Below are 25,094 nucleotides of genomic sequence, written 5' to 3'. Positions count from 1 at the left end.
TTTCTCTGACCTTGGACTGGTAGGTGCTGCCACCACACAAGTGCACTGCTACAGACTGGGGACCGAGCGGCTAAGCAGCAGTTCTTCAGAAAAGGACCTAGGGGTTACAGTGGACAAGAAGTTGGATATGAGTCAACAGTGTGCCCTTGTTGCCAGGAAGGCTAATGGCATATTGGGCTGTTATAAGTAGGAGCATTGCCAGCAGATTGAGGGATGTGATCATTCCCCTCTATTCGGCATTAGTGAGGCCTCACCTGGAGTACTGTGTCCAGTTTTGGGCCCCACACTACAAGAAGGATGTGGAAAAATTGGAAAGAGTCCAGCGGAGGGCAACAAAAATTATTAGGGGGCTGGAGCACATGACTTATGAGGAGAGGCTGAGGGAACTGGGATTATTTAGTCTGCAGAAGAGAAGAATGAGGGGGGATTTGATAGCAGCTTTCATCTACCTGAAAGGGGGTTCCAAAGAGGATGAATCTAGACTGTTCTCAGTGGTAGCAGATGACAGAACAAGGAGTAATGGTCTCAAGTTGCAGTGGGGGAGGTTTAGGTTGGATATTAGGAAAAACTTTTTCACTAGGAAGGTGGTGAAGCACTGGAATGGGTTACCTAGGGAGGTGGTGGAATCTCCTTCCTTAGAGGTTTTTTAAGGTCCGGCTTGACAAAGCCCTGGCTGGGATGATTTAGTTGGGGATTGGTCCTGCTTTGAGCAGGGAGTTGGACTAGATGACCTCCTGAGGTCCCTTCCAACCCTGATATTCTGATTCTAACCCCTTTGAGAGCCCAGAAAGGCGCACTTGGGAATTCCTTCCTGTGGGGTACCCTCAATTGCTTCCACTCCCCCTCCGGGGAAGAGCTGAGAAAGAAGAAAAAGAAAAAAGAAAAAAAAAGAAATCAGCTGTTGCCACCAGCTAATAAGACAACACGTGCACAAACCTTTTAAGACACAAATATCCAATTCTGTTCTTTAAAAAGGTCAATTTTATTTAAGAGGAAAAGGAAAGAAAATACATCTGGGAATTCAGCTATTGCTAGATTTTAAAAGAGCAATTACAAGGATTAAGCACCAAGAATAGTTTTCTTGAGGTCCAACTTAAAGGTTACAAGCAAAACAAAAGCACAGGGGTTAGCACAGAGGAATCCACAAGCCATAAAGAAATAAAAGGGATAAACCTAATCACGTCTTCCTAGACATTTCCTGATCTACTTACGTATTTGGGGCTTCAAATGAGTAGTTTCTAGGTATGATACTGATGATTTTTCATACCTGGCCCCAAGCTTTTTACAGCATCGCTGCTCTGTCCCCCTCTTCCCAGGAGAACAACCATAGACAGACAAAGGGGAAGTTTTTTCTCAATTTTAAAAAGTTCTAGCCTCCCTATTGGCTCTTTTGGTCAGATGCCCACTCACTTCCTTTTATCTATGCATAGCAGTGAGACTTTTAACCCTTTACAGGTAAAACAAGTAGAGAACAGCTACTAAGAGGGATTTTATAGCTAACTGGCTGGCTGGGTGTCCATAAAAGGGAGCTGCTCCCCCCCCCCTTTATTTATCACACAAGCCTTTAAATTCTTTTCTTCCTCATTATTCACTGGCTACCTTTGAACCAAGCATTGGGGAAGGCTGTGTAGCATCTGTCGCTGAGCTGTTTGTTGTCACACCCAGGCAGTTTCAGAGGCTCTTCCTTGCTTGAGATCTATATTCTACCTTGCTGTGTGAGTCTCCTGATTATGGGGGATGTACAGTCTGAGTTTTCTTATACAGCTCTGGTTTGTATACAATCATAGGCGCCAACTTTCTCCGGCGCCGGTGGGTGCCCGGGCCCCCCTGCCCCTTTCCCTGCCCCGCCCCGACTCCACCCCATCCCCGTGCCTGGCCCATGCCAACCCCATCCCCAAAGTCCCCGCCCTAACTCTGCCCCCTCCCTGCCCCTATTGGATCCCTTGCCCAAATCCCCACCCCGGCCACACCTCTTCCCCCAGTGCACCGCATTCCCCCTCCTCTCCCCTCCCTCCCTCCCCCTCAAATCAGCTGTTTTGCGGCGCAAGCGCTGGGAGGGATGGGGGAGAAGCAGGACGTGGTGGCGCGCTCACGGAGGAGGTGGAGGCGGAGGTGAGCTGGAGCAGGGGAGCGGGGCGGGGCCACGGGGAGCTGCCGGTGGATGCTGAGCACCCATCAATTTTTTTCCGTGGGTGCTCCAGCCCCAGAGCACCCACGGAGTCGGCGCCTATGTATACAATGATACAGCACGGCTGGACCCTGGGTCAGGGTTTACCTTCAACCCCTGCCCCATGCAGCTCAGCTTGTCCTGCATCTGGTAAGTTCCTGTGGGTGGAAGAGGCTTGTCATGTCTTTCACACTCAGCTGCTCTGTATCATGAGCCAGCTGGCATTTAAGACCACAGAACCTCACCATCTCTCTTAGTGGTAAATGCTGAATAAGAAGTTCCTAAGGGCTTGTCTTCACTACCGCACTAAATTTTCGCTGTTGTATCAATGCAGCGGCACCCATTTAGCCCGTCTGGTGAAGGCATATTAAATAAACAAGAGAGCATAATTACTCCACCTCAACGCTTTATGTCGATGTAACTTATGGAACTCATTCGTTGGTTTTTTCACACCCCTGAGCGAAGAAACTTACATCGACTTAAATGGTAGTGTAGACAAGGCCTAAATGTTTATCATGCTTAGATGCTGCACCTGGGGATGCTACAGAAGGAGAGAGAGAGCATTTTGGAGATGTAAAGCACTAGATAAGTACTGAATGCAATTATTAAAGCTGTTTGGAAAATGGGCTTTTTTACATATAAAATTTCATTCAAACAAATAGGTCATTTACATCAAAATTTTCAGTGGAAAATTCCTAGTTTTCTTCAAAAAAGTGAAAATTTCTGTTTTCAGGCTCTTTTTCCCCTGTGTTCAGCTTTCCCATCAAACATCAACAAATTTTGAAGCAAGCTGGTGCTACCTGGCAAGTTTTATACTAAAAAAAAAAAAAAAAGATTCCACTGGTGAAAAGTTTGATCAGAAAATGTCCAACGAGCCCTTGTTACTTTTGTGGCACTTCCCTCTAAGCCTGTGGTTCCCAAACTGGGGTTCGTGAACCAAATGTTACAGGGGGTTTTCGGGAAAAAATTCCCTAATGGCGGACAGAGCTGTTCCTAGGGACCCCGGACAGCACGGGGTCAGCAGCCTGGAGCCCCTGGACTTCTAAGAGCTAAGCAGATCAAAGCAAGCAATATTTTGATTTGGAAATGCTGAAATGCAGAAATTCCTGTGCCTCATCGCCACCCTTTTCCTCTGTAGGCCAGGAATCCTGGTCAGACAACATCTCCTATGGCACACCATGGTCCTGCCTCTTGGAAATGGAGGCAGTGCATCATGGGAGTCCCTGGCCATGGCGCATGATGGGAGATGTAGTCCAGTCAAGGATATCAGCCTGCAGAGGAGTAATGTGATATGTGGCAACTGAGCTACATATCCCGTGAGGCACCACAGCAGCATAGCTGAATTGCAATATTTCTGGTTTAGGGCTTTCAGTTTTATGACAAAAACTTGAAAAGTTATCTGAAAAAACGACTCTTCACACACACACACACACACACACACACACACACACACACACACACACACACAAATATCTACTTAATGGAAAACCCAATTTTCCATTAAAAAACAGTTTTAATGGAAAATTTTTGTCCATATCTTTTGTAAATGCTTTTGGGTCTGATCCCATGCTTTTGAAGTTAACGGGAACGTTTCCTTCACTTCAATGAAAGCAGGAGCAGGGCCTTTGTGCCAAAGGACCTGAGTAAATTTCACCCTCTATTGACCCTAGGATAATCAATTACACAGCTCTGGAAAATTCCATCCTGAAAACTGAAAGATCCAGAAAGTTAAAAGCATCTGGAAAATGAGGGGTGGAATGGAGACAATCCTTGGTTGAGATTTTAAAAGCCAGCAAGATGGTTTTGCCACACAAACCCTTTTGATATTCAGGGGAATTGTGTTGCTGAATCCTTCAGTCAGCTTTTGAAATCTCAACTCTTATCTTTGGGTGTTGTTAGTGCTCCAATTATAGCTCCATGCGAAGGACAAACTCATGGTAGGGACTCAAAGGGGCTTGAGCAATAGGTAATGAAGATTTCTACTCAGCATTGCCCATGGCCTAATTTTGGGACCAATGTTATTACTTATGGCTTAATCTGGGCCAATCACTCTTTTCTGCAGCATCTTCGCCATCATGGCAGCACCAGGAAGCACGGCCAATGGGGTGCTTCTGTTCATGCCCCCAAACAGCGCTGGCATCATCCACCAAGGCCAGGGGGTCTCTGGTGCCATTTCCCAGACTCCTGAGATGGTGCAATGTGGGCCTCAGCAGTTCAGGGTCATGAACCCTGGGAACCAACCTCTTGGGTCAGTGTACCCTGGGAGTCCCGCTGAACAGGTCACACAGCTGAGGCAAATGGGGATGACGGAGAGATTCCTCAAAGCACAGTCTAAGACCCGGTGGGTAAGTGTGATTTTTGCTCTCAGTCCATGAGAATGAGTCATTTCAATGCAGAAGGGCCTAGACAGGTGGATGAAGGCCTGAGCATGAGCAAACTCCAGATTCCACCCTTTTCTTTTTTACTTTAATCAACAGCTTTATGGGAAGGTTGCCAAGAAGCCGGTACCATCAAGTGACTTGGAATCTCTGGGACCCAGGGTAGATCTGACCTCTTCTTGAGACCTCATTGCTTTGTGAGGGAAGGGAAGGAGAAGAATACACCCAGAGTTCCAGGGACAGTGAATCCTCCTAGCTGCCCAAATAGGGAGAAATAAGGATTAATCGAGCAAAGGAGAAACAGTGGGGTAAAGGATTATAAATCAGCTGTTTCTGTAACTAAATGATTGAAACTGCCCCAAGGTGGCAGAGGCCATCTCGGAGAGGAAGGGACTGCAATTCAGCTCCTGTAAATCAATGTAGCTTCATTGTGCTAATTCACAATGGCCGTGGATCTGGCCTGAGAAGGAGCAGTTCAAACCCAGGGTCCCTCTCCTAGTTACTGCAGTTCAGAGCTGATTCCCTTCAGCCTTGAACTAATAGTGAAATCAACCATGTGCAACTTCTATCAATCAGTCTAGAGCAGGGATCGGCAACCTTTGGCACGCGGCTCGCCAGGGTAAGCCGTGCCGGTTTGTTTACCTGCCGCATCTGCAGGTTCGGCTGATCGCGGCTCCCACTGGCCACGGTTCGCCGCTCCAGGCCAATGGAGGCGGTGGGAAGCGGCGGCCAGCACATCCCTCAGCCCACGCTGCTTCCCGCAGCCCCCATTGGCCTGGGACGGCAAACTGCAGCCAGTGGGAGCCGCGATCAGCTGAACCTGTGGACGTGGCAGGTAAACAAACCGGCCCGGCCCGCCAGGGTGCTTACCCTGGCAAGCCGCGTGCCAAAGGTTGCCGATCCCTGGTCTAGAGGGATACGCCAATGGTTCTTCATTTATTTACAATTAAGAAAATAAACAGGCAAAAGAGTTAATAGATTAATAGATTTTAAGGCCTGTAGGGACCACTGGGATCATTTAGTCTGACCTCCTGTGTATCACACACCAGAGAACTTCCCTGCATTAATTCCTATTTGAATTCAAGCATATCTTTTAGAAATGTATCCAGTCATGACTTAAAAATTGCCAGTGATGGAGAATCCACCACAACCCTTGGTAAGTTGTTCCAATAATTAGTTGCATTCACTGTTAAACATTTGCACCTTATTTCCTGTCCAAATTTATCTAGCTTCAACTTCCAGTGATTGGATTTGCTAGACCTTTGCCTGCTAGATTGAAGAGCCTGTTACTAAATTTTATTTCCCCACAGAGGTACTTATAAATTTTGACCAAGTGAACCCTTTACCTTTTTTAACTAAGATCACCAGAGTCCTGAAAACGTGCCAGTTTGGACTATCTTGTTGCAACATTTGGGCGCCTCTGGCTCAAAGATATGGTCCAAAAAGTTTGGGTGAGGTAATATCTATTATTGGACCAACTTCTGTTGGTGAGCCAAGCTTTCGAACTTACACATATTTGATTCTCTGATTCGTTCTTTGGTGGTGATTCCCATCACAGTTGAGGGGGCCATTGGGGTAGGACATTTTTTCAATAGGAAATGTAGTTTTTGCAAAATCAAAATTTTCCATTGGGAAAATCTAAACAAAATATTGTTTTTCTTTAGGACTTCCAAAATCAATGTCTTCAGTTTGTCAAACTGAACTGAAATGTTTTCTCTCAGGTCAGTTTGACATTTAAACTGCATCTATCTGAGCTGCTACAAAGGCTCAAGGAAGTTGTAGTTCAGATGGTCTCATTCTTCCCAGTAAGACTGGCTCCCTGTTCCAAACTACATCTTCCAAGATGCACTGCGGTCTTCTCTTTTACTGAACCCCTATGGTATCTCATGGGAGTCCCACGATTCCACATGTGAGATGTAGTCCAGCTAGGAAGTCTAGCCCATAGAAGAGAATGGGGTCACGAGGCACCCCAACTAAAATTCCCCTAACGCAATGCACTGACTCAGGTGAACTCAGCTCAGTGTTAACCAAGCCTAAATTAAATATTTCAAGTAGGTTTGACAACCTGAAACGAAATGTTGAAACATTTCCAAACTGAAAGTTTTCAGATTTCAGATTAAAACAACTGTCTAAAGATCAGAATTTCGCACAGGATGAAAATTCCAATTTCCAATCAGCTCTGCTCAGGACACAGTGCTCTGCTCAGGACACAAGGTGGCTCCTCTTACTACCCCATTGTCTTCCCACAGGCCATCCAGATCCTGATTGGGCTGATGCACATTGGCTTTGGGGGTCTCTCTGCAGCTTTCATCGGACCCTACACTCCCATCTCTTTTATGGGAGGGTACCCCTTTTGGGGAGGACTTTCTGTGAGTAAAATAAATGGAAGCATTTATGAAATGATGGCATGGCCACATGGATAAACAATCACTGTCTATCATTCATGCTCTACCCATCTATTAGGACTGTACTGATACACATAAGATAAACAGAGCGCAGGAGGGACACGTCCAGGATCGTAATGCACTTTCTAAACATGAGTGAACTCAGCCTCATAAAATGCTAGTGAGTTAGATATTATTATCCCCATTTTACAGATTAGGAACCTGAGGCATCTAATGGAGTCACCCAAGGTAATGCAGTTGAATTGTGGCAGAAGAGAGTATAGAACCCAGATCTCCTGATTCCTCCTCCTTTACTTCAAATTTCTTGTATGTATCAAGAGACAATACAGACTGTAGCTATGGTCAGTAAGTAACAGATACCTAGTACCTCAGTTCCAGACCTAACCCACAAAGGGAAAGAGGCAGCATGTGGTCAGCTCAGGAACCTACCTGCAGGTCAGGGATATGGTAGAACGTTAGTCCATCTGAACTGTCACGCCTCTTAGTCTGCTGCTATGCTTGTTGTTGTCACTTGGTAGATCACTGGCCCATCTAATGTGCTGACCCATTTCCTGCCATTGCTCAGCAGATCATTCATCCTGCATCATGCAGTGCCCCAGACCAGGCTTCAAAAAACCTTCCCCATGTGCCACCTTAGTTCCCCAATAAAACCCACCCCATGCACTTTAAAGACAGGTTCCTTCCACCAGCTACCAGCCCTGAGTGCCACTTTCACAACCCCTGCTACCCTCCTTGCCTGTTCTACATTTCAAGAGTCCTGGCATTTTGAAAATCTGCTCACCTTCTTCACCAAAATTGTCTTGTTGGGCTGGTGTTAAGGGCCAAGCTGCTGTGAAGTCCCTGCCTTAGCCCTTTTGCTGGGCCGATGTTGGCGCTCAGGCGTCCGTGAAGTCATTGGCTCAGCACCTTTCCCTGCTTGGCTGATGTCAAGGCCCAGGCCTTTGTGAGGTCACTGACTGAGCACCTCTAGCTTACTAGGCTGAGGTCAAGGCTCAGGTCCCCATCCCTTACTGAGTCCCCTGGCTGAACTAGGTATTGTAAGAGTTTATCTATCCTGAATGGGGCAGTGGGGAAAGAAACTTGGCTGATGAGCAAAAAGAGCAAATCTCCTGCCAGGGACCGTTCAACTGTCAAGCAAAATTGGTCACTGCTCCGCCATAGAAAGCAGAGTGTGGAGGTGACAGCAGGGGTCACTGCAGGTCCGGACTGAGACATGTTAGCACAGCTGGGAGTCTGGGGAGGACAGCACTGGAACAGAAGAGGATGCTGCAGGTCAGGCTTAAGATGTGGAGATGCTCAGATACCATAATAATAATATCCCATCTCCTAGAACTGGAAGGGACCTTGAAAGGTCATTGAGTCCACCCCCCTGCCTTCACTAGCAGGACCAAGTACTGATTTTGCCCTAGATTCCTAAGTGGTCCCCTCAAGGATTGAACTCACAACCCTAGGTTTAGCAGGCCAATGCTCAAACCACTGAGCTATCCCTCCCCCCTACCATGGTGATAGGAGTACTGTACAATCTCCAGAGGTAGACACGTAGGCGGTGGATGGCACAGCTGCACTGGGTGGAAGGTGGGGTGAGGAACCTGGTGACTTTCTGAGCTCTTCTCAGGACCATCCAATAGTCATTGCTCTACTTATGGAGAGAAGAGCAGAACTCAGAAGAAGAGAGGAGGAGGAGAATCTGTGGGGAAGGCTTAAGGTGTGGGTGTCACCTTAACTGAGAGGATTGAATTGAACATGGATGGCAGTATTATTAGATGGAAAGTGCTCTCTACGCACTATGTATAATTATTATGACTGGCCCTGCTGAGGGAAGTGTCATTCTTTGCCCTTGTTTCCATCACATACAGCTTGTCTTGGAGGACAGATATTTCTTGTAAGTGTGAAACGTGAATGATGGTTTTCTCTTTCCTGGGCAGTTCGTCATTTCTGGATCCCTCTCAGTTGCAGCTGAGAATCATCAAAATACCTGTCCGGTGAGTATCTAGATAATGTTTCCTCCTCTTCTGTAATGTGGGGGAGACTCCGGACACTATCCAGGAAGAGTGGCTGATGGGAAAGAGCAGAGAGCTTGTTGATCAAGAACATGGGGAATGAATATTGGAGAGGGAGAAGGTGGGGGAGGTAATATCGTTCATTGGACCAACTTCTCTTAGAACTTGTGTTGGAGAGGAAGACAGAAGAGACAAATAGGGAGCTGGAGGAGACATGGGGATACTTTAAATCACTCCCTGCTGTCTGCCTCTGTATTCTTAATGGTGCTGAACTGAGAGCCAGTAGAGCTGAGTTGATTTCTCACTCTGCCGGTAACCTTGGGCAAGTCTCTTCACCTCTCTGTGTTTCATTATCCCTCTTGTGTGTTTAGATCATAAGCGGTTGGGGGCAGGGACTGTATATGTGTATATGTACAGCACCTGGCACAATGAAGAGCCAGTCTCGATTGGAACCTCAAGCTGTTCTCATAATAAGAGTCAGCCGGGCTTATCTAACTTTCCCAAAGAAGTGCAGGGTTTGAGTTGAGTGTAAACATTCAGGGCTGGATATTATCTTTTTTCTATTAAATTTTGATTAATTTTTTTCAAATATATATATATATATATATATATATATATATATATATATATATATATATATATATATATATATATATATATATAAAAAAACAAATTATATATATAAACTTCTCATAATATAGTAACCATTTCCTACCTAATCTTAGGTGTACTTGTAACATTTAATTAAGTATATGTATATATATGACATGAATGGTTAAAATATAAATCAATTATTTGTATTACACATTTTACAAACAAACAAAATTTGTTTATAAAAATCCAACTAGTTAAAGCAAAATTATTAAGTTAACCTAAAGAATAGAAGCAAAGTTCAGAGGAGGGGATACAGATGCAGAGGAAATGAAATGTGTAAAGAGGAGGGGGAAGTAAGGGAGCCATTCAATTTAATAGGATCATTCAGATACTTCCAGGAGAGCATCTCATATCTCTGAGAATTTTGGGGGGTATGTCTGTTACAGTACACACGTCTTTCCATGGTGGCCACACTTATGATAGCTATGCTCAAGTCTTCAATTGTTGGTCACTCTTTGGATTTCCATGCTTGTAGTACTGGTCTCTTAGCATTTACTAGTGCTCTGCTTAGCCAAAGCGTTTCAGATTTATTCAGCTTCCAGCTAACATCCATTAGGTTTAAAATTACATTTTTGGCTTGTAATACAATTTTATTTGATAGGAAAAACTAACTCTGTAATTAAGTTCTGCCCAAAACATACAAGTGTAGGAGCATTCCCAGAACACATAGATGAGCTGGTTCTTACTTTAACAAAACCTATTCTCTACCTACACACAGCTTGACCCTTACGTAGGCTCTTACGTAAATTAAGCTGTCATGGGATAAAAGGGAAGGTCCTTTCATGGATTGAGAACTGGTTAAAGGACAGGGAACAAAAGGGTAGGAATTAATGGTAAATTCTCAGAATGGAGAGGGGTAACTAGTGGTGTTCCCCAAGGGTCAGTCCTAGGACCAATCCTATTCAATTTATTCATAAATGATCTGGAGAAAGGGGTAAACAGTGAGGTGGCAAAGTTTGCAGATGATACTAAACTACTCAAGATAGTTAAGACCAAAGCAGATTGTGAAGAACTTCAAAAAGGTCTCACAAAACTAAGTGATTGGGCAGCAAAATGGCAAATGAAATTTAATGTGGATAAATGTAAAGTAATGCACATTGGAAAAAATAACCCCAACTATACATACAACATGATGGGGGCTAATTTAGCTACAACGAGTCAGGAAAAAGATCTTGGCGTCATCGTGGATAGTTCTCTAAAGATGTCCACGCAGTGTGCAGAGGCGGTCAAAAAAGCAAACAGAATGTTAGGAATCATTAAAAAGGGGATAGAGAATAAGACTGAGAATATATTATTGCCCTTATATAAATCCATGGTACGCCCACATCTCGAATACTGTGTACAGATGTGGTCTCCTCACCTCAAAAAAGATATTCTAGCACTAGAAAAGGTTCAGAAAAGAGCAACTAAAATGATTAAGGGTTTAGAGAGGGTCCCATATGAGGAAAGATTAAAGAGGCTAGGACTCTTCAGTTTGGAAAAGAGAAGACTAAGGGGGGACATGATAGAGGTATATAAAATCATGAGTGATGTTGAGAATGTGGATGAGGAAAAGTTATTTACTTATTCCCATAATACAAGAACTAGGGGTCACCAAATGAAATTAATAGGCAGCAGGTTTAAAACAAATAAAAGGAAGTTCTTCTTCACGCAGCGCACAGTCAACTTGTGGAACTCCTTACCTGAGGAGGTTGTGAAGGCTAGGACTATAACAATGTTTAAAAGGGGACTGGATAAAATCATGGTGGCTAAGTCCATAAATGGCTATTAGCCAGGATGGGTAAGAATGGTGTCCCTAGCCTCTGTTCGTCAGAGGATGGAGATGGATGGCAGGAGAGAGATCACTTGATCATTGCCTGTTAGGTTCACTCCCTCTTGGGCACCTGGCATTGGCCACTGTCGGTAGACAGATACTGGGCTAGATGGACCTTTGGTCTGACCCAGTACGGCCTTTTTTATGTTCTTATGTTCTTATGACCCTCCACATGTGTCTTTCAGGTGAGAGGCAGCCTGGGAATGAACATCACTAGTGCCATCTTCTCAGCCATTGGGATCATTCTCTTTCTAACGGAGCTGATTATTAATGCAAATTACAGCTCTTTTGGGTTGGTAAGTGACCAGACTCTGCCATAGAACCATAGAAGTATAAGGCTGGAAGGGACCTCAAGAGGTCGTCCAGTCCATCCCCTGCGCTGAAGCAGAGTTAAGTCTACCTGGACCATCCCTAAGAATTGTGTTTAAAATGCCTGGAATTGTCCCAAGCCTTTGACCCCAGGGTAGAAAATATCCATGTGTTCAGCTCCAGACTGTCTTATTGATTCTGCTTGATAAAGCCAGTGTCAAACTCCTGTCAATGTCAAAAATCAGGCATGGGGGCCATATTTTTCTTCTGTTTTGTACAGCACCAAGCACAATGGGGTCCTGGTCCATGACTGGGGTTTCCAGGTAACAAAAATGAGGAAAGAGTAAAAAGACTGGGACTGTCCAGTCTTGGAAAAGAGACTAAGGGTGAATATGGTAGAGGTCTATAAAATCATGATTGATGTGGAAAAAGTGAAAGTGTTGTTTATCTCTTCACATAACACAAGAACTAGGATTCCCCCAATGAAATGAATGGGCACCAGGTTTAAAACAAACAAAAGGAAGTACTTCTTCACACAACACGCAGTCAACCTGTGGAACTAGTTGCCAGGGGATATTGTGAACTGGGTTCCAAAAATAACTAGATAAGTTCCTGGAGGGTAGGTCCATCAATGGCTATTAGCCAAGATGGTCAGGGACACAATCCCATGATCTGGGTGTCCCAAAACCTCCAACTGCCAGAACCTGGGACTGAACGACAGGATGGATCACTCAATAAATTATCCCGTTCAATTAATTCCCTCTGAAGCATCTGGCCCTGGCTGCTGTCAAAAGACAGGATATTGGGCTAGATGGACCATTGGTCTGACCTGGTATGGCTGTTCTTATGTTCAGGTGCTTTCAACATACAAATTAATAATAACACCTGTTGATTTCAGCAGGAGTAGGATTGGACCCAAAAGTCTGTTTAACCCCACTTTGCATGGATGGGGGCACTGAGGAGTGAAGCCACTGGTCCAAAGTCACACACAGGCTAGTGGCAGAGCTCAGAACTGAACCCAGTTCTTCTGAGCTGTAGTCCAGTGTTTGAGCCACTAGGCCACACAGCCTCCCCTAGGCTTTATGATCCTCCATCTTCACAAATGGCTGCATCTCAAGGACACTGATTCCTGTAGACCCAAGAGAAAGCAGAAGTCTATGATCTCCTGACAGTGGTGTGGCTCCAGGCATCACAATTATCGGGGCTACTGAATAGTTTCAATGAGGAGGAGAATTCTGTGTGCCTGGGAGGAGGGAAGAACTGGGACCAGATTTCTGCATCCCCAGAATTGGACTCACCACTGCGTTCCCTTGGAGGGAAAAGAGGGGGTTTTATGTACCTCACGACAGCCCTGTGCATTGTGTTACCTCTAGCAGTCAAAACTAATTAGCATCCTCTGTGGTTTTGTGCTCTCCAGGTTGCCGCGAAGGGGATCGCAGTCTTGCTGCTCTTGTTCACCATCCTGGAGTTCTCCATCGCTGTCTCAACCTCGTACTTTGTGTGCCTAGCCATCTGCTATACCCCTAACACCGTGAGTCTTTCAGCTCTCAAACGGGACGTGAGTCAGATCATGTGTTGAATGGAGGGGAAGATGTCTGCCTGAACGAAGCACCCACCCTGATGGGAGGAGTATCCCTGGGGAAGGGCCTGAATGTGTCTTGGGGGGGGGGGGGGAAGAGAATGTGATGCGGGAAAGTGACAGGCACTGACTTGGGCTGGTTGAAAATTTGGTCAAATACTTTTCTTGATGGGAAATTGGGGTTTTGACTAAATGAGAATTTCAGCAAAAAGCACCTGCTTTCTTCACAAAACGTTGCTATTTTGCCAAAACACTGAACACCTGAAAACAAACTATTTAGATTCAAAGTGACACCATGCTTCTTGATGGCAGTTGTAGTTCAGCTGCTGCATGCTCCCATTTTCCTCTATGGGCGCGTTCTCTAGCTGGACTACATCTCCCATGATGCACCCTTGCCGGGAGCCCTGTGACACATCCCCTCCTCTCCCCAACAAAGGGAAAGTGGTAAATCATGGGAGATATAGTCCTGCCAGTGATCATGGCCCTTAGAGGACAATAGAAGTTGTGACACATCATAGCTGCACGTTGAATCAAAATATTTTGGCGGTTGACAGATTTTTGTTGACATTTTTGGCAGAGGAAATTACCCATTTTCTGGCCCTTTTTATCCCGATTCCTAACCAGGCTGCTGGCACCACAGTCCAAGTTAATGATTTTTTTTTATGGGAGGGGGAAATAATCCCAGTTTTTACTGCCACCACATAGAATCATAGAATATCAGGGTTGGAAGGGACCTCAGGAGGTCATCTAGTCCAACCCCCTGCTCAAAGCAGGACCAATTCCCAACTAAATCATCCCAGCCAGGGCTTTGTCAAGCCGGGCCTTAAAAACCTCCAAAGAAGGAGACTCCACCACCTCCCTAGGTAACGCATTCCAGTGCTTCACCACTCTCCTAGTGAAAAAGTTTTTCCTAATATCCAACCTAGACCTCCCCCACTGCAACTTGAGACCATTGCTCCTTGTTCTGTTATCTGCCACAACTGAGAACAGCCGAGCTTCATCCTCTTTGGAACCCCCCCTCAGGTAGTTGAAAGCAGCTATCAAATCCCCCCTCATTCTTCTCTTCTGGAGACTAAACAATCCCAGTTCCCTCAGCCTCTCCTCATAAGTCATGTGCTCCAGACCCCTAATCATTTTTGTTGCCCTCCGCTGGACTCTTTCCAATTTTTCCACATCCTTCTTGTAGTGTGGGGCCCAAAACTGGACACAGTATTCCAGATGAGGCCTCACCAATGTCGAATAAAGGGGAACGATCGTGTTCCTCGATCTGCTGGCAATGTCCCTACTTATACAGCCCAAAATGCCGTTAGCCTTCTTGGCAACAAGAGCACACTGTTGACTCATATCCAGCTTCTCGTCCACTGTGACCCCTAGGTCCTTTTCTGCAGAACTGCTACCCAGCCATTCGGTCCCTAGTCTGTAGCAGTGCATGGGATTCTTCCGTCCTAAGTGCAGGACTCTGCACTTGTCCTTGTTGAACCTCATCAGGTTTTTTTTGGCCCAATCCTCTAATTTGTCTAGGTCCCTCTGTATGCGATCCCTACCCTCTAGTGTATCTACCACGCCTCCCAGTTTAGTGTCATCTGCAAACTTGCTGAGAGTGCAGTCCACACCATCCTCCAGATCATTAATAAAGATATTAAACAAAACCAGCCCAAGGACCGACCCTTGGGGCACTCCGCTTGAAACCAGCTGCCAACTAGACATGGAGCCATTGATCACTACCCGTTGAGCCCGACGATCTAGCCAGCTTTCTATCCACCTTACAGTCCATTCATCCAGCCCATACTTTAACTTGGCGGCAAGAATACTGTGGTATCAAAAGCTTTGCTAAAGTCAAGGAATAACACATCCACTGCTTTCCCCTCATCCACAGAGCCAGTTATCTCATCATAGAAGGCAATTAGGTTAGTCAGGCATGACTTGCCCTTGGTGAATCCATGCTGACTGTTCCTGATCACTTTCCTCTCCTCTAAGTGTTTCATAATTGATTCCTTGAGGACCTGCTCCATGATTTTTCCAGGGACTGAGGTGAGGCTGACTGGCCTGTAGTTTCCCGGATCCTCCTTCTTCCCTTTTTTAAAGATGGGCACTACATTAGCTTTTTCCAGTCATCCGGGACCTCCCCCGATCGCCATGAGTTTTCAAAAATAATGGCTAATGGCTCTGCAATGTCACCCGCCAACTCCTTTAGCACCCTCGGATGCAGCGCATCCGGCCCCATGGACTTGTGCACGTCCAGATTTTCTAAATAGTCCTGAACCACTTCTTTCTCCACAGAGGGCTGGTCACCTTCTCCCCATACTGTGCTGCTCAGTGCAGTAGTCTGGGAGCTGACCTTGTTCGTGAAGACAGAGGCAAAAAAATCATTGAGTACATTAGCTTTTTCCACATTCTCGGTCACTAGGTTGCCTCCCTCATTCAGTAAGGGGCCCACACTTTCCTTGACTTTCTTCTTGTTGCTAACATACCTGAAGAAACCCTTCTTGTTACTCTTAACATCTCTTGCTAGCTGCAACTCCAAGTGTGATTTGGCCTTCCTGATTTCACTCCTGCATGCCTGAGCCATATTTTTATACTCCTCCCTGGTCATTTGTCCAATCTTCCACTTCTTGTAAGCTCCTTTTTTTTGTTTAAGATCAGCAAGGATTTCACTGTTTAGCCAAGCTGGTCGCCTGCCATATTTACTATTCTTTCTACACATCGGGATGGTTTGTTCCTGCAACTGCAATAAGGATTCTTTAAAATACAGCCAGCTCTCCTGGACCCCTTTGCCCTTCATGTTATTCTCCCAGGGGATCCTGCCCATCTGTTCCCTGAGGGAGTCAAAGTCTGCTTTTCTGAAGTCCAGGGTCCGTATTCTACTGCTCTCCTTTCTTCCTTGTGTCAGGATCCTGAACTCGACCATCTCATGGTCACTGTCTCCCAGGTTCCCATCCACTTTTGCTTCCCCTACTAATTCTTCCCTGTTTGTGAGCAGCAGGTCAAGAAAAGCTCTGCCCCTAGTTGGTTCCTCCAGCACTTGCACCAGGAAATTGTCCCCTACACTTTCCAAAAACTTCCTGGATTGTCTGTGCAATGGTCAGTGTTTTAATTTCTATAGGGATTTATTTTATCTCCCTGCGCCAGGTGGGGAGGAAACTGTAACTAGGCCAGAACCTGAGCTGCAATCTCACCCTTTTGTGCCACCGAAAGTCACTGGATCTCTCCAGCAGATAATTCCCTCGGCATGGAATCCCCACCTGGCACCACCAGCTCTTACTCCCTTGGTGGATGGGATGTACTGAGGGCCCGGTCGGAGTCCCTTGTACTCCAGCAATACCTGCCTGGTGGACAACTCCTTGGGGGCAGAGGCGCCATCTTTCTGAGTTGCTAGGAGGTGCCCCAACCCCACTCCACGCCTTCCCCAAGCCCCCGTCCCGCCTCTTCCTGCTCGGCCTCTTCCCGCCCTGGTCTGCCCCCTCCCTCGCTTCTTCCCCTCCCTCCCTCCCTCCCTCCCCCCCAGCACCTCCTGCACGCCGCTGAACAGCTTGATCATGGCGGCAGGAGGTGCTGGGAGGGAGGGGAAGGAGCTAATCAGAGGGGCTGCCGGCAGGCAGGAAGCACTGTGGGGGGAGGGCGAGAAGCTGATTGCGGGGGATGCCAATAGGTGCTGAACACCCACTATTTTTTTATGTGGGTGCTCCAGGGCTGGAGCATCCACGGAGTCAGCGCCTATGCTTGGGGGTCATCACCAGCCTTGATGTTTTAGAGCAGCTGTTAGGGCTAGCACAGAGCCAGCCATGGAGTCATGAAGCTGAAACTGCTCATGATGCTGCAAACTCCCCTCCCCAAAATTACAGCTGTGGACATTCCCGACAGGGACAATGTTTCTAGCCAGACAGCAAAATAAATGAATCCAGGCAACAAAAACTCCTTGTTTGGGGTCAACTCACTGCTGTGATGCTGGTGTAGAATCTGACCTTCCCAAAGGCTGCCTCCCATTCAGCAGTTCTCAGGGCCGTTCCTCTGAGCACCTTTGCATAGCAAAGGGGGTAGCTGAGGTGAGGTTTACCCTTGTTGACCTGGGAGTAGGTAATCTCACACACTGATGGGCTAACATTTTCTCAAACTGTGTTTTTATGAAGGAAAAAAACCTCTGTTTTTGTCTAAACTTTCCAAAGACCTTTTTGATTTTTTTCAGCAGCAATTGGAATACTAGAATATTTTGACAAAACCAAAAGATTTCAATTTGGAAATGCTGCCATGGTGCCTGATAGGGGTTGTAGTTTTAATGCCTCATGTTGCCATTCTCTTATGTAGGCCAGGCTTCTTGGCCTGACTACAACTCCCATGATGTAAAATTGCCTCCCCTCTTGGAGAGGGGAGATTGTTGTATCCTAGGAGTCCCTGGCCATGGTGTGTCATGGGAAATGTAGTCTAGCCTGTGTTCCTGACCCATAGCAAAGAATTGGGACACCAGGCAACCAAACTGCATCTCCCATGAGCATCTCCAAATTGAAATCTTTCGGATTTCAGGCACTCTTTTTGGGTGAAACCCTAATTTTTCCCAGGAAACTGGATACTTCTCATGCAACATTTCATAGAAAAGTTTGCGGTTTGTTCATTTTTGGTTCTTTGTTTTGTTTTTTGGAGGGTTTTTTTGTTTTGTTTTTGAAAAATCAGCATTTTGACAGGAAATTTTCAAGCATCTCTAGCAAGGAGCACAGAGTGATGCTCTGTGGCGTAGTGAGACCTACCACATTAACCCTTTAAGTGCATCACAGCAAATCTGCTGCAGTCAGGACCCAAGAGAACTTCTAGTTTCTTTATCCAAAATGTCATCACTATATCAAGAGGCCAGGGTCATGTTCGTGACACCTGAGACCCATGCAACTACACAAAGAAAATCCTACCAATAGTGAGTAGGGGGTTGATAGTGAGGATGGCACAGATTCATCCTTGTTGTAATGCCAGTCACAACAGGAGACTTACACCAGGGACTCACCTGTCCCAGTTATACGAACTAGAGGAATTAGGAAGACGATGGTGGTAGTGTTGAAAAATGTGTCGATGAAAGGGAGTGGAAGAGTGAGGAAGGTGATGGGGGTGAGCATGGAGGACTGAGAAAGGTGGTGGTGTTGAAGAATGTGAGGAAGATGATGGAGCGAGAATGGAGGGGTGAGGAAGGTGATGGTTGTGGGGGTGAGAATGGAGACGATGTTACCAGTGAGGACTGATCTCTTTTGTTCTGCAGGCCATGTTGTTCAGGCCATATGTTGCCAAAGCAAACTTTGGGGTTCCTTCTGCACAAATGGCCTCTCCAGCACCTCCCACCAATGTGGCTTAGACCCCAAAGACAAGACTGAGTAATGGGCTTCATAACGAACTCCTACGAGAGATAGCTCCACCAGTGGCTCCTATTGAGAAGTAAAATCAAATTTAAATGAATTACACAAAGTTCTATATTAATATGCCTAGTAAGGAATCTATTTGTCAAACATTTTTTACCAGACTCTCTTTTGGGGGGGTCTGTATTGTTACAGACATACTTGCTAACCGATATTTTGAAATAAATTACCAAAATTATTGTAACTGGCATTAGTACATTGTGATATTTTGACAAATAAAATATATGCAGAATTTTGCAGAATTTTCAAATATTGCGTGCAGAATTTTAATTTTTTTGTTGCAGAATTCCCCCAGGAGTAATATATTGTAGGGAACAATTCTACAGTGGAGCTATGCAAAGGATAGGACAAGATGACTTCAATAGGTCTGTGACGGGTTCGGGACTCACCACCATGGCGCCTCCTACTGGTTGTCTCTCGGAATTAGCTCAGTCCAGTGGAGCGCCCTCTGCTGGCGGTGTCCTGTCTGTCGTCTCGCCCTCAGTTGGCATCTGAGCCCGCATCGCTCTCCAGCTCGCGGCGCCCTCTTCAGGCCACTGCCCTCCGGCAGTGTCTCTTAGTCCATCCACACCCCCTTCCGGGGGGGGGGGGGGGGAGGGGGAAGGTTGATCAGCAGTCTCTCTGCGCCCCAGCCACCATGTACAACCACACCCTAATCCCTCTGTCAGGGACCTGGTGTTGTCCTTGATGGCCACTCCCTATGGCCAATGGCTGGGTGTACTGCAAGGGGGTGAAGGGGGGGACCCAGGCCCGCCCACTACTCTGGGTCCCAACCCAGGGACCCTCTAGTAGCAGCCATCCTGCCCTCCTTCTCTCCCTCAGTCTGTCCACGTCCCTGGGCCGCTTCCCCTTTGGCCCTTCGCACCAGCTAGGCCCTTCCCCTCAGGGCCTGCAGCCTGGCAGACACCGGGCTGGAGTTCCCTTCTGCTCCCCCAGGCCTGCCCAGCACTGCGCTGTCCCGGGTGCTAGTCTCCCAGCTCTGGAGATAGACCTTCCCCTCTCGAAGGCCTGGGACAGACTGACTGCTCTCTCCCTGAGCAGCCTTTTATAGGGCTGAGCCTGGCCCTGATTGGCTGCCTCCAATCTGGGCTCTGATTGGCTCCCAATAAGCCCTTCCCTGATTGGCTGCCCATCTGTGCAGGCCTGCTGCAGCCCATACTCTCAGGGAGTGGGGCAACCGCCCCACTACACACCCTCCCCCTTAAGAACCCTCTCAGGGGGGAATTCCCTATCGCCCCTGTGCTCCTCGCAGCTGGGCCCTCAGGGAATCTCTCTCATATCACAGGCCCTCCACTAACTGGAGCAACCTGCCTCCCTCTTCTATTGTCTGGGTCCCCACCGTAGACATCCCTGGTCCTACGTGGGTTCCCACTTCCATTTGGGTTCCCACATCGGCCCTCCTGGCCCCTATGTGGGTTCCCTCATTAAGGTGGGGCCTCTCTGCCCCAGCCCCCTTCTCTCTGGGGGCCTCAGCCTGCACTACACCTTCTTGGCGGCTAGTCCCAGACCGAGCCTTGGCTTCTGACACTCCCCCTCTCTGCCTCAGGGGGCAATGCCTTTTTATGTGGCCCTTGGTGTGGCAGTGGAAGCACCCTTGGCGCCTTCCCCCTGCCACGGTCCTCTCACAGCCTGTTTGGGCCCTAGCCCTTCCCTCTGGGCTGGCCCGGGCCTTGGGAGCCCTGTAGGGGCACTCTCTCTTTAAGTGTCCCTGCTCCCCACAGACCCAACAAGCTGGGGGCCCCCCTGTTACTCTCACAGGGGGCCCCTTGTCTGGGTGGGGCCTCCCTGCCCTCTCCAAGTAGGGACACTCCTGCCTGAAGTGGCCCTTTCACCCACAGGTATAACATTTCTTGAGCCCAGGCCCTGGCTTCTCGCCTTGGCGCCTGGACTCCAATACAGCCTGGGTGCCCATCCCCGCAGCAGCCAGAGCACCTCTCTCTGCTGCTCGGCAAGCCGAGCCACCCAGGCCCTCCAGTAAACGTCTTTCCTCTCCACCACCTTGTCTCAGTCTCTTAGTCTCTCAATGTGGCACAATCTGCCTAGTCCTCGCTCTGCCCCTTGTGTCGGGGTGGACCGCTATGCCCACATTCTCCACCACGTGTAACAGGGTGGGTCTCACCACCTGGCGCCTCCTACTGGTTACTCCAGGAATTAGCTCTGTCCAGTGGAGCATCCCCTCTCGGTGGTATCCCACCCGTTGTCTCGCCCTCGGTTGGCGTCTGAGCCTGTGTCGCTCTCCAGCTCGTGGCGCCCTCTTCAGGCCACTGCCCTCCGGCAGTGCCCCTTAATCCATCCACACCCCCTTCCGGGGGGGGGAGGTTGATCAGCAGTCTCTCTGCGCCCCAGCCACCATGTACAACCACACCCCAAAGTCTAATCCCTCTGTCAGGGACCTGGTGTAGTCCTTGATGGCCGCTCCCTATGGCCGATGGCTGGGTGTACTGCAAGGGGGTGAAGGGGGGGACCCAGGCCCGCCCACTACTCTGGGTCCCAACCCAGGGACCCTCTAGTGGCAGCCGTCCTGCCCTCCTTCTCTCCCTCAGTCTGTCCACGTCCCTAGGCCGCTTCCCCTTCGGCCCTTCGCACCAGCTAGGCCCTTCCCCTCAGGGCCTGCAGCCTGGCAGACACCGGGCTGGAGTTCCCTTCTGCTCCCCCGGCCCTGCCCAGCACTGCGCTGTCCCGGGTGCTAGTCTCCCAGCTCTGGAGATAGACTTTCCCCTCTCGAAGGCCTGGGATAGACTGACTGCTCGCTCCCTGAGCAGCCTTTTATAGGGCTGAGCCTGGCCCTGATTGGCTGCCTCCAATCTGGGCTGATTGGCTCCCAATAAGCCCTTCCCTGATTGGCTGCCCATCTGTGCAGGCCTGCCGCAGCCCATACTCTCAGAGTGTGGGGCAGCCGCCCCATTACAAGGTCTTTTCCAGCTCAAGCATCAGTGACCTAGAGAAGCTTTCTCCTTATGTTGAGGGCAGAGCTCAGGGGAAATTAACATTTAATTAAGAGTGGGGAATGAAATGTGTCATTACAAAACTTTGATGAAACCAAATCCTTAAATTGGCTGTTTTTATGAGTTTATACATTCCCATGTTAACAGGGCACTTGCAGAATAATCCTATGGGGAGAAAGTGGCCTCCACTAGTCATTTGAGGTAGTGCATAGCATCTGGTTACATACGTGTATCAAAGGATATATAATGTGCACCAACACTTTCTCAGTAGAAGCCCTGGCTTCCTTGTACCTTTCTGACATTTTCCATTGGGCTGACATATCCTAGACCGGACATGAATTTCTTTTGGAAAATATGCTAAAATTCTAATCCGATGTTTTTCAGTTTAGTTGATTGTGAACAAATTAAATGTTCTACAATGATGTCCAGAGATAATAGAATGAAGATAGCTGATACACCAACAAGGAGCATTACAGGGTGAAATGATCAGAGGGGAGCAAATCGATTAGCAGCACATAACTAATTGATCAAGTTTCTTCTGTTTTCTGCTTGCAGAATATCTGAGAACAGATCACAACTTCCAGAAAGTTATTAGTTATTCACTTTTACTAGACACTTTATTCCAATGCTTAAGCACACTGACAAAGTTTTTTCCTAATGTCCAACCTAAACTGCCCTTTCTGCAATTTAAGCCCATTGCTTCTTGTCCTATTCTCGGAGGTTAAGGAGATCAATTTTGCTCCCTCCTCCTTGTAACAACCTTTTATGTACTTGAAAACTGTGGTCTTCTCTCAGTCTTCTCTTCTCCAGACTAAACAAATCCAGTTTTTTCAATCTTCCCTCACAGCTAATGTTTTCTAGACCTTTAATCATTTTTATTGCTCTTCTCTGGACTTTCTCCAATTTGTCCACATCTTTCCTGAAATGGAGTGCCCAGAACTGGACACAATACGCTAGTTGAGGCCGCATCAGCATGGAGTAGAGTTGAAAAATTACTTCTTGTCTTGCTTACAACACTCCTGCTAATACAGTTCAGAATGGCATTTGCTTTTTTGTTTTTGTTTTTCTGCAACAGTGTTACACTGCTGATTCATATTTAACTTGTGATCCACTATGACCCCCAGATCCCTTTCTGCAGTACTCTTTCCTAGGCATTTGGTATGTGTGTAACTGATTGTTCCTTCCTGCGTGCAGTACTTTGCATTTGTCCTTATTGAATTTCATCCTATTTACTTCAGACCATTTCTCCAGTTTGTCCAGATCCTTTTGAATTTTTATCCTATCCACCAAAGCACTTGAAACCCTCCCAGCTTGGTATCATCCTTAATCTTTATAAGTGTACTCTCTATGCCATTATCTAAATCAGGGGTCAGCAACCTTTGGCACGTGGCCCATCAGGGTAATCTACTGGTGGTTCGTGAGACATTTTGATTACGTTGACGGCCCCCCACAGCTCCCAGTGGCCACGGTTCGCTGTTTCCGGCCAACATTAGCTGCGGGAAGCGGTGGCCAGCACGTCCCTGCAGCCCACCGCTTCCCACAGCTCCCATTGGCTGGGAACGGTGAACCGTGGCCACTGGGAGCTGCAGGGGGCTGTGCCTGTGGACAGTCAATGTCAGCAAAATGTCTTGCGGCCCGCCAGCAAATTACCCTGATGGGCCGCATGTAGAAGGTTGCCGACCCCTGATCTAAATCATTGATGAAGATATTGAACAGAACCAGAGCAAGAACTGATCTCTGCAGGACTCCACTCAATATGCCCTTCCAGCTTGACTGGGAGTCACTGATAACTACTCTCCGGGAATAGTTTTCCAAGCTGTTATGCACCCACATTATAGTACATAACATAAGAACATAAGAACGGCCGTACTGGGTCAGACCAAAGGTCCATCTAGCCCAGTATCCTGTCTACCGACAGTGGCCAATGCCAGGTACCCCAGAGGGAGTGAACCTAACAGGTAATGATCAAGTGATCTCTCGCCTGCCATCCATCTCCACCCTCTGACAAACAGAGGCTAGGGACACCTTTCCTTACCCATCCTGGCTAATAGCCATTAATGGACTTAACCTCCATCAATTTATCCAGTTCTCTTTTAAACGCTGTTATAGTCCTAGTCTTCACAACCTCCTCAGGTAAGGAGTTCCACAAGTTGACTGTGCGCTGTGTGAAGAAGAACTTCCTTCTATTTGTTTTAAACCTGCTGCCTATTAATTTCATTTGGAGGCCCCTAGTTCTTGTATTATGGGAATAAGTAAATAACTTTTCCTTATCCACTTTCTCCACAGCACTCATAATTTTATATACCTCTATCATATCCCCCCTTAGTCTCCTCTTTTCCAAGCTGAAAAGTCCTAGCCTCTTTAATCTCTCCTCATATGGGACCCTCTCCAAACCCCTAATCATTTTAGTTGCCCTTTTCTGAATCTTTTCTAGTGCCAGTATATCTTTTTTGAGACGAGGAGACCACATCTGTACGTAGTATTCAAGATGTGGGCATACCATGGATTTATATAAGGGCAATAATATATTCTCCGTCTTATTCTCTATCCCCTTTTTAATGATTCCTAACATCCTGTTTGCTTTTTTGACCGCCTCTGCACACTGTGTGGACATCTTCAGAGAATTATCCACGATGACTCCAAGATCTTTTTCCTGATTTGTTGTAGCTAAATTAGCCCCCATCATATTGTAAGTATAGTTGGGGTTATTTTTTCCAATGTGCATTACTTTACATTTATCCACATTAAATTTCATTTGCCATTTTGCTGCCCAATCACTTAGTTTTGTGAGATCTTTTTGAAGTTCTTCACAGTCTGCTTTGGTCTTAACTATCTTGAGCAGTTTAGTATCATCTGCAAACTTTGCCACCTCACTTTTTACCCCTTTCTCCAGATCATTTATGAATAAGTTGAATAGGATTGGTCCTAGGACTGTCCTTTGGGGAACACCACTAGTTACCCCTCTCCATTCTGAGAATTTACCATTAATTCCTACCCTTTGTTCCCTGTCTTTTAACCAGTTCTCAATCCATGAAAGGAGCTTTCCTTTTATCCCATGACAACTTAATTTACGTAAGAGCCTTTGGTGAGGGACCTTGTCAAAGGCTTTCTGGAAATCTAAGTACACTATGTGCACTGGATCCCCCTTGTCCACATGTTTGTTGACCCCTTCAAAGAACTCTAATAGATTAGTAAGACACGATTTCCCTTTAGAGAAACCATGTTGACTTTTGCCCAACAATTTATGTTTTTCTATGTGTCTGACAATTTTATTCTTTACTATTGTTTCGACTAATTTGCCTGGTACCGACATTAGACTTACCGGTCTGTAATTGCCGGGAGCACCTCTAGAGCCCTTTTTAAACATTGGCGTTACATTAGCTATCTTCCAGTCATTGGGTACAGAAGCCGATTTAAAGGACAGGTTACAAACCCTAGTTAATAGTTCCGTAAT

General features: G+C 46.9%; 1 protein-coding gene across 1 annotated transcript; it reads left to right on the top strand.

Moving 5' to 3' along the window:
* The first annotated feature begins 4,242 nt into the window (after window positions 1-4,242).
* Window positions 4,243-18,634, top strand: LOC135876987 (membrane-spanning 4-domains subfamily A member 8-like). Its single transcript, XM_065402302.1, has 6 exons — window positions 4,243-4,512; window positions 6,795-6,914; window positions 8,876-8,932; window positions 11,603-11,713; window positions 13,144-13,257; window positions 18,542-18,634. Exons 1-6 carry the CDS (start codon window positions 4,243-4,245, stop codon window positions 18,632-18,634), a joined length of 765 nt encoding a protein of 254 aa, XP_065258374.1.
* The last annotated feature ends 6,460 nt before the right edge of the window (window positions 18,635-25,094 follow it).

Source organism: Emys orbicularis, chromosome 4 (assembly GCF_028017835.1).
Source record: "Emys orbicularis isolate rEmyOrb1 chromosome 4, rEmyOrb1.hap1, whole genome shotgun sequence".
Classification (NCBI taxonomy): Eukaryota; Metazoa; Chordata; order Testudines; family Emydidae; genus Emys; species Emys orbicularis.
The sequence above is the reverse complement of the archived record's forward strand: the minus strand, read 5'-3'. Positions and strand labels throughout refer to the sequence as shown.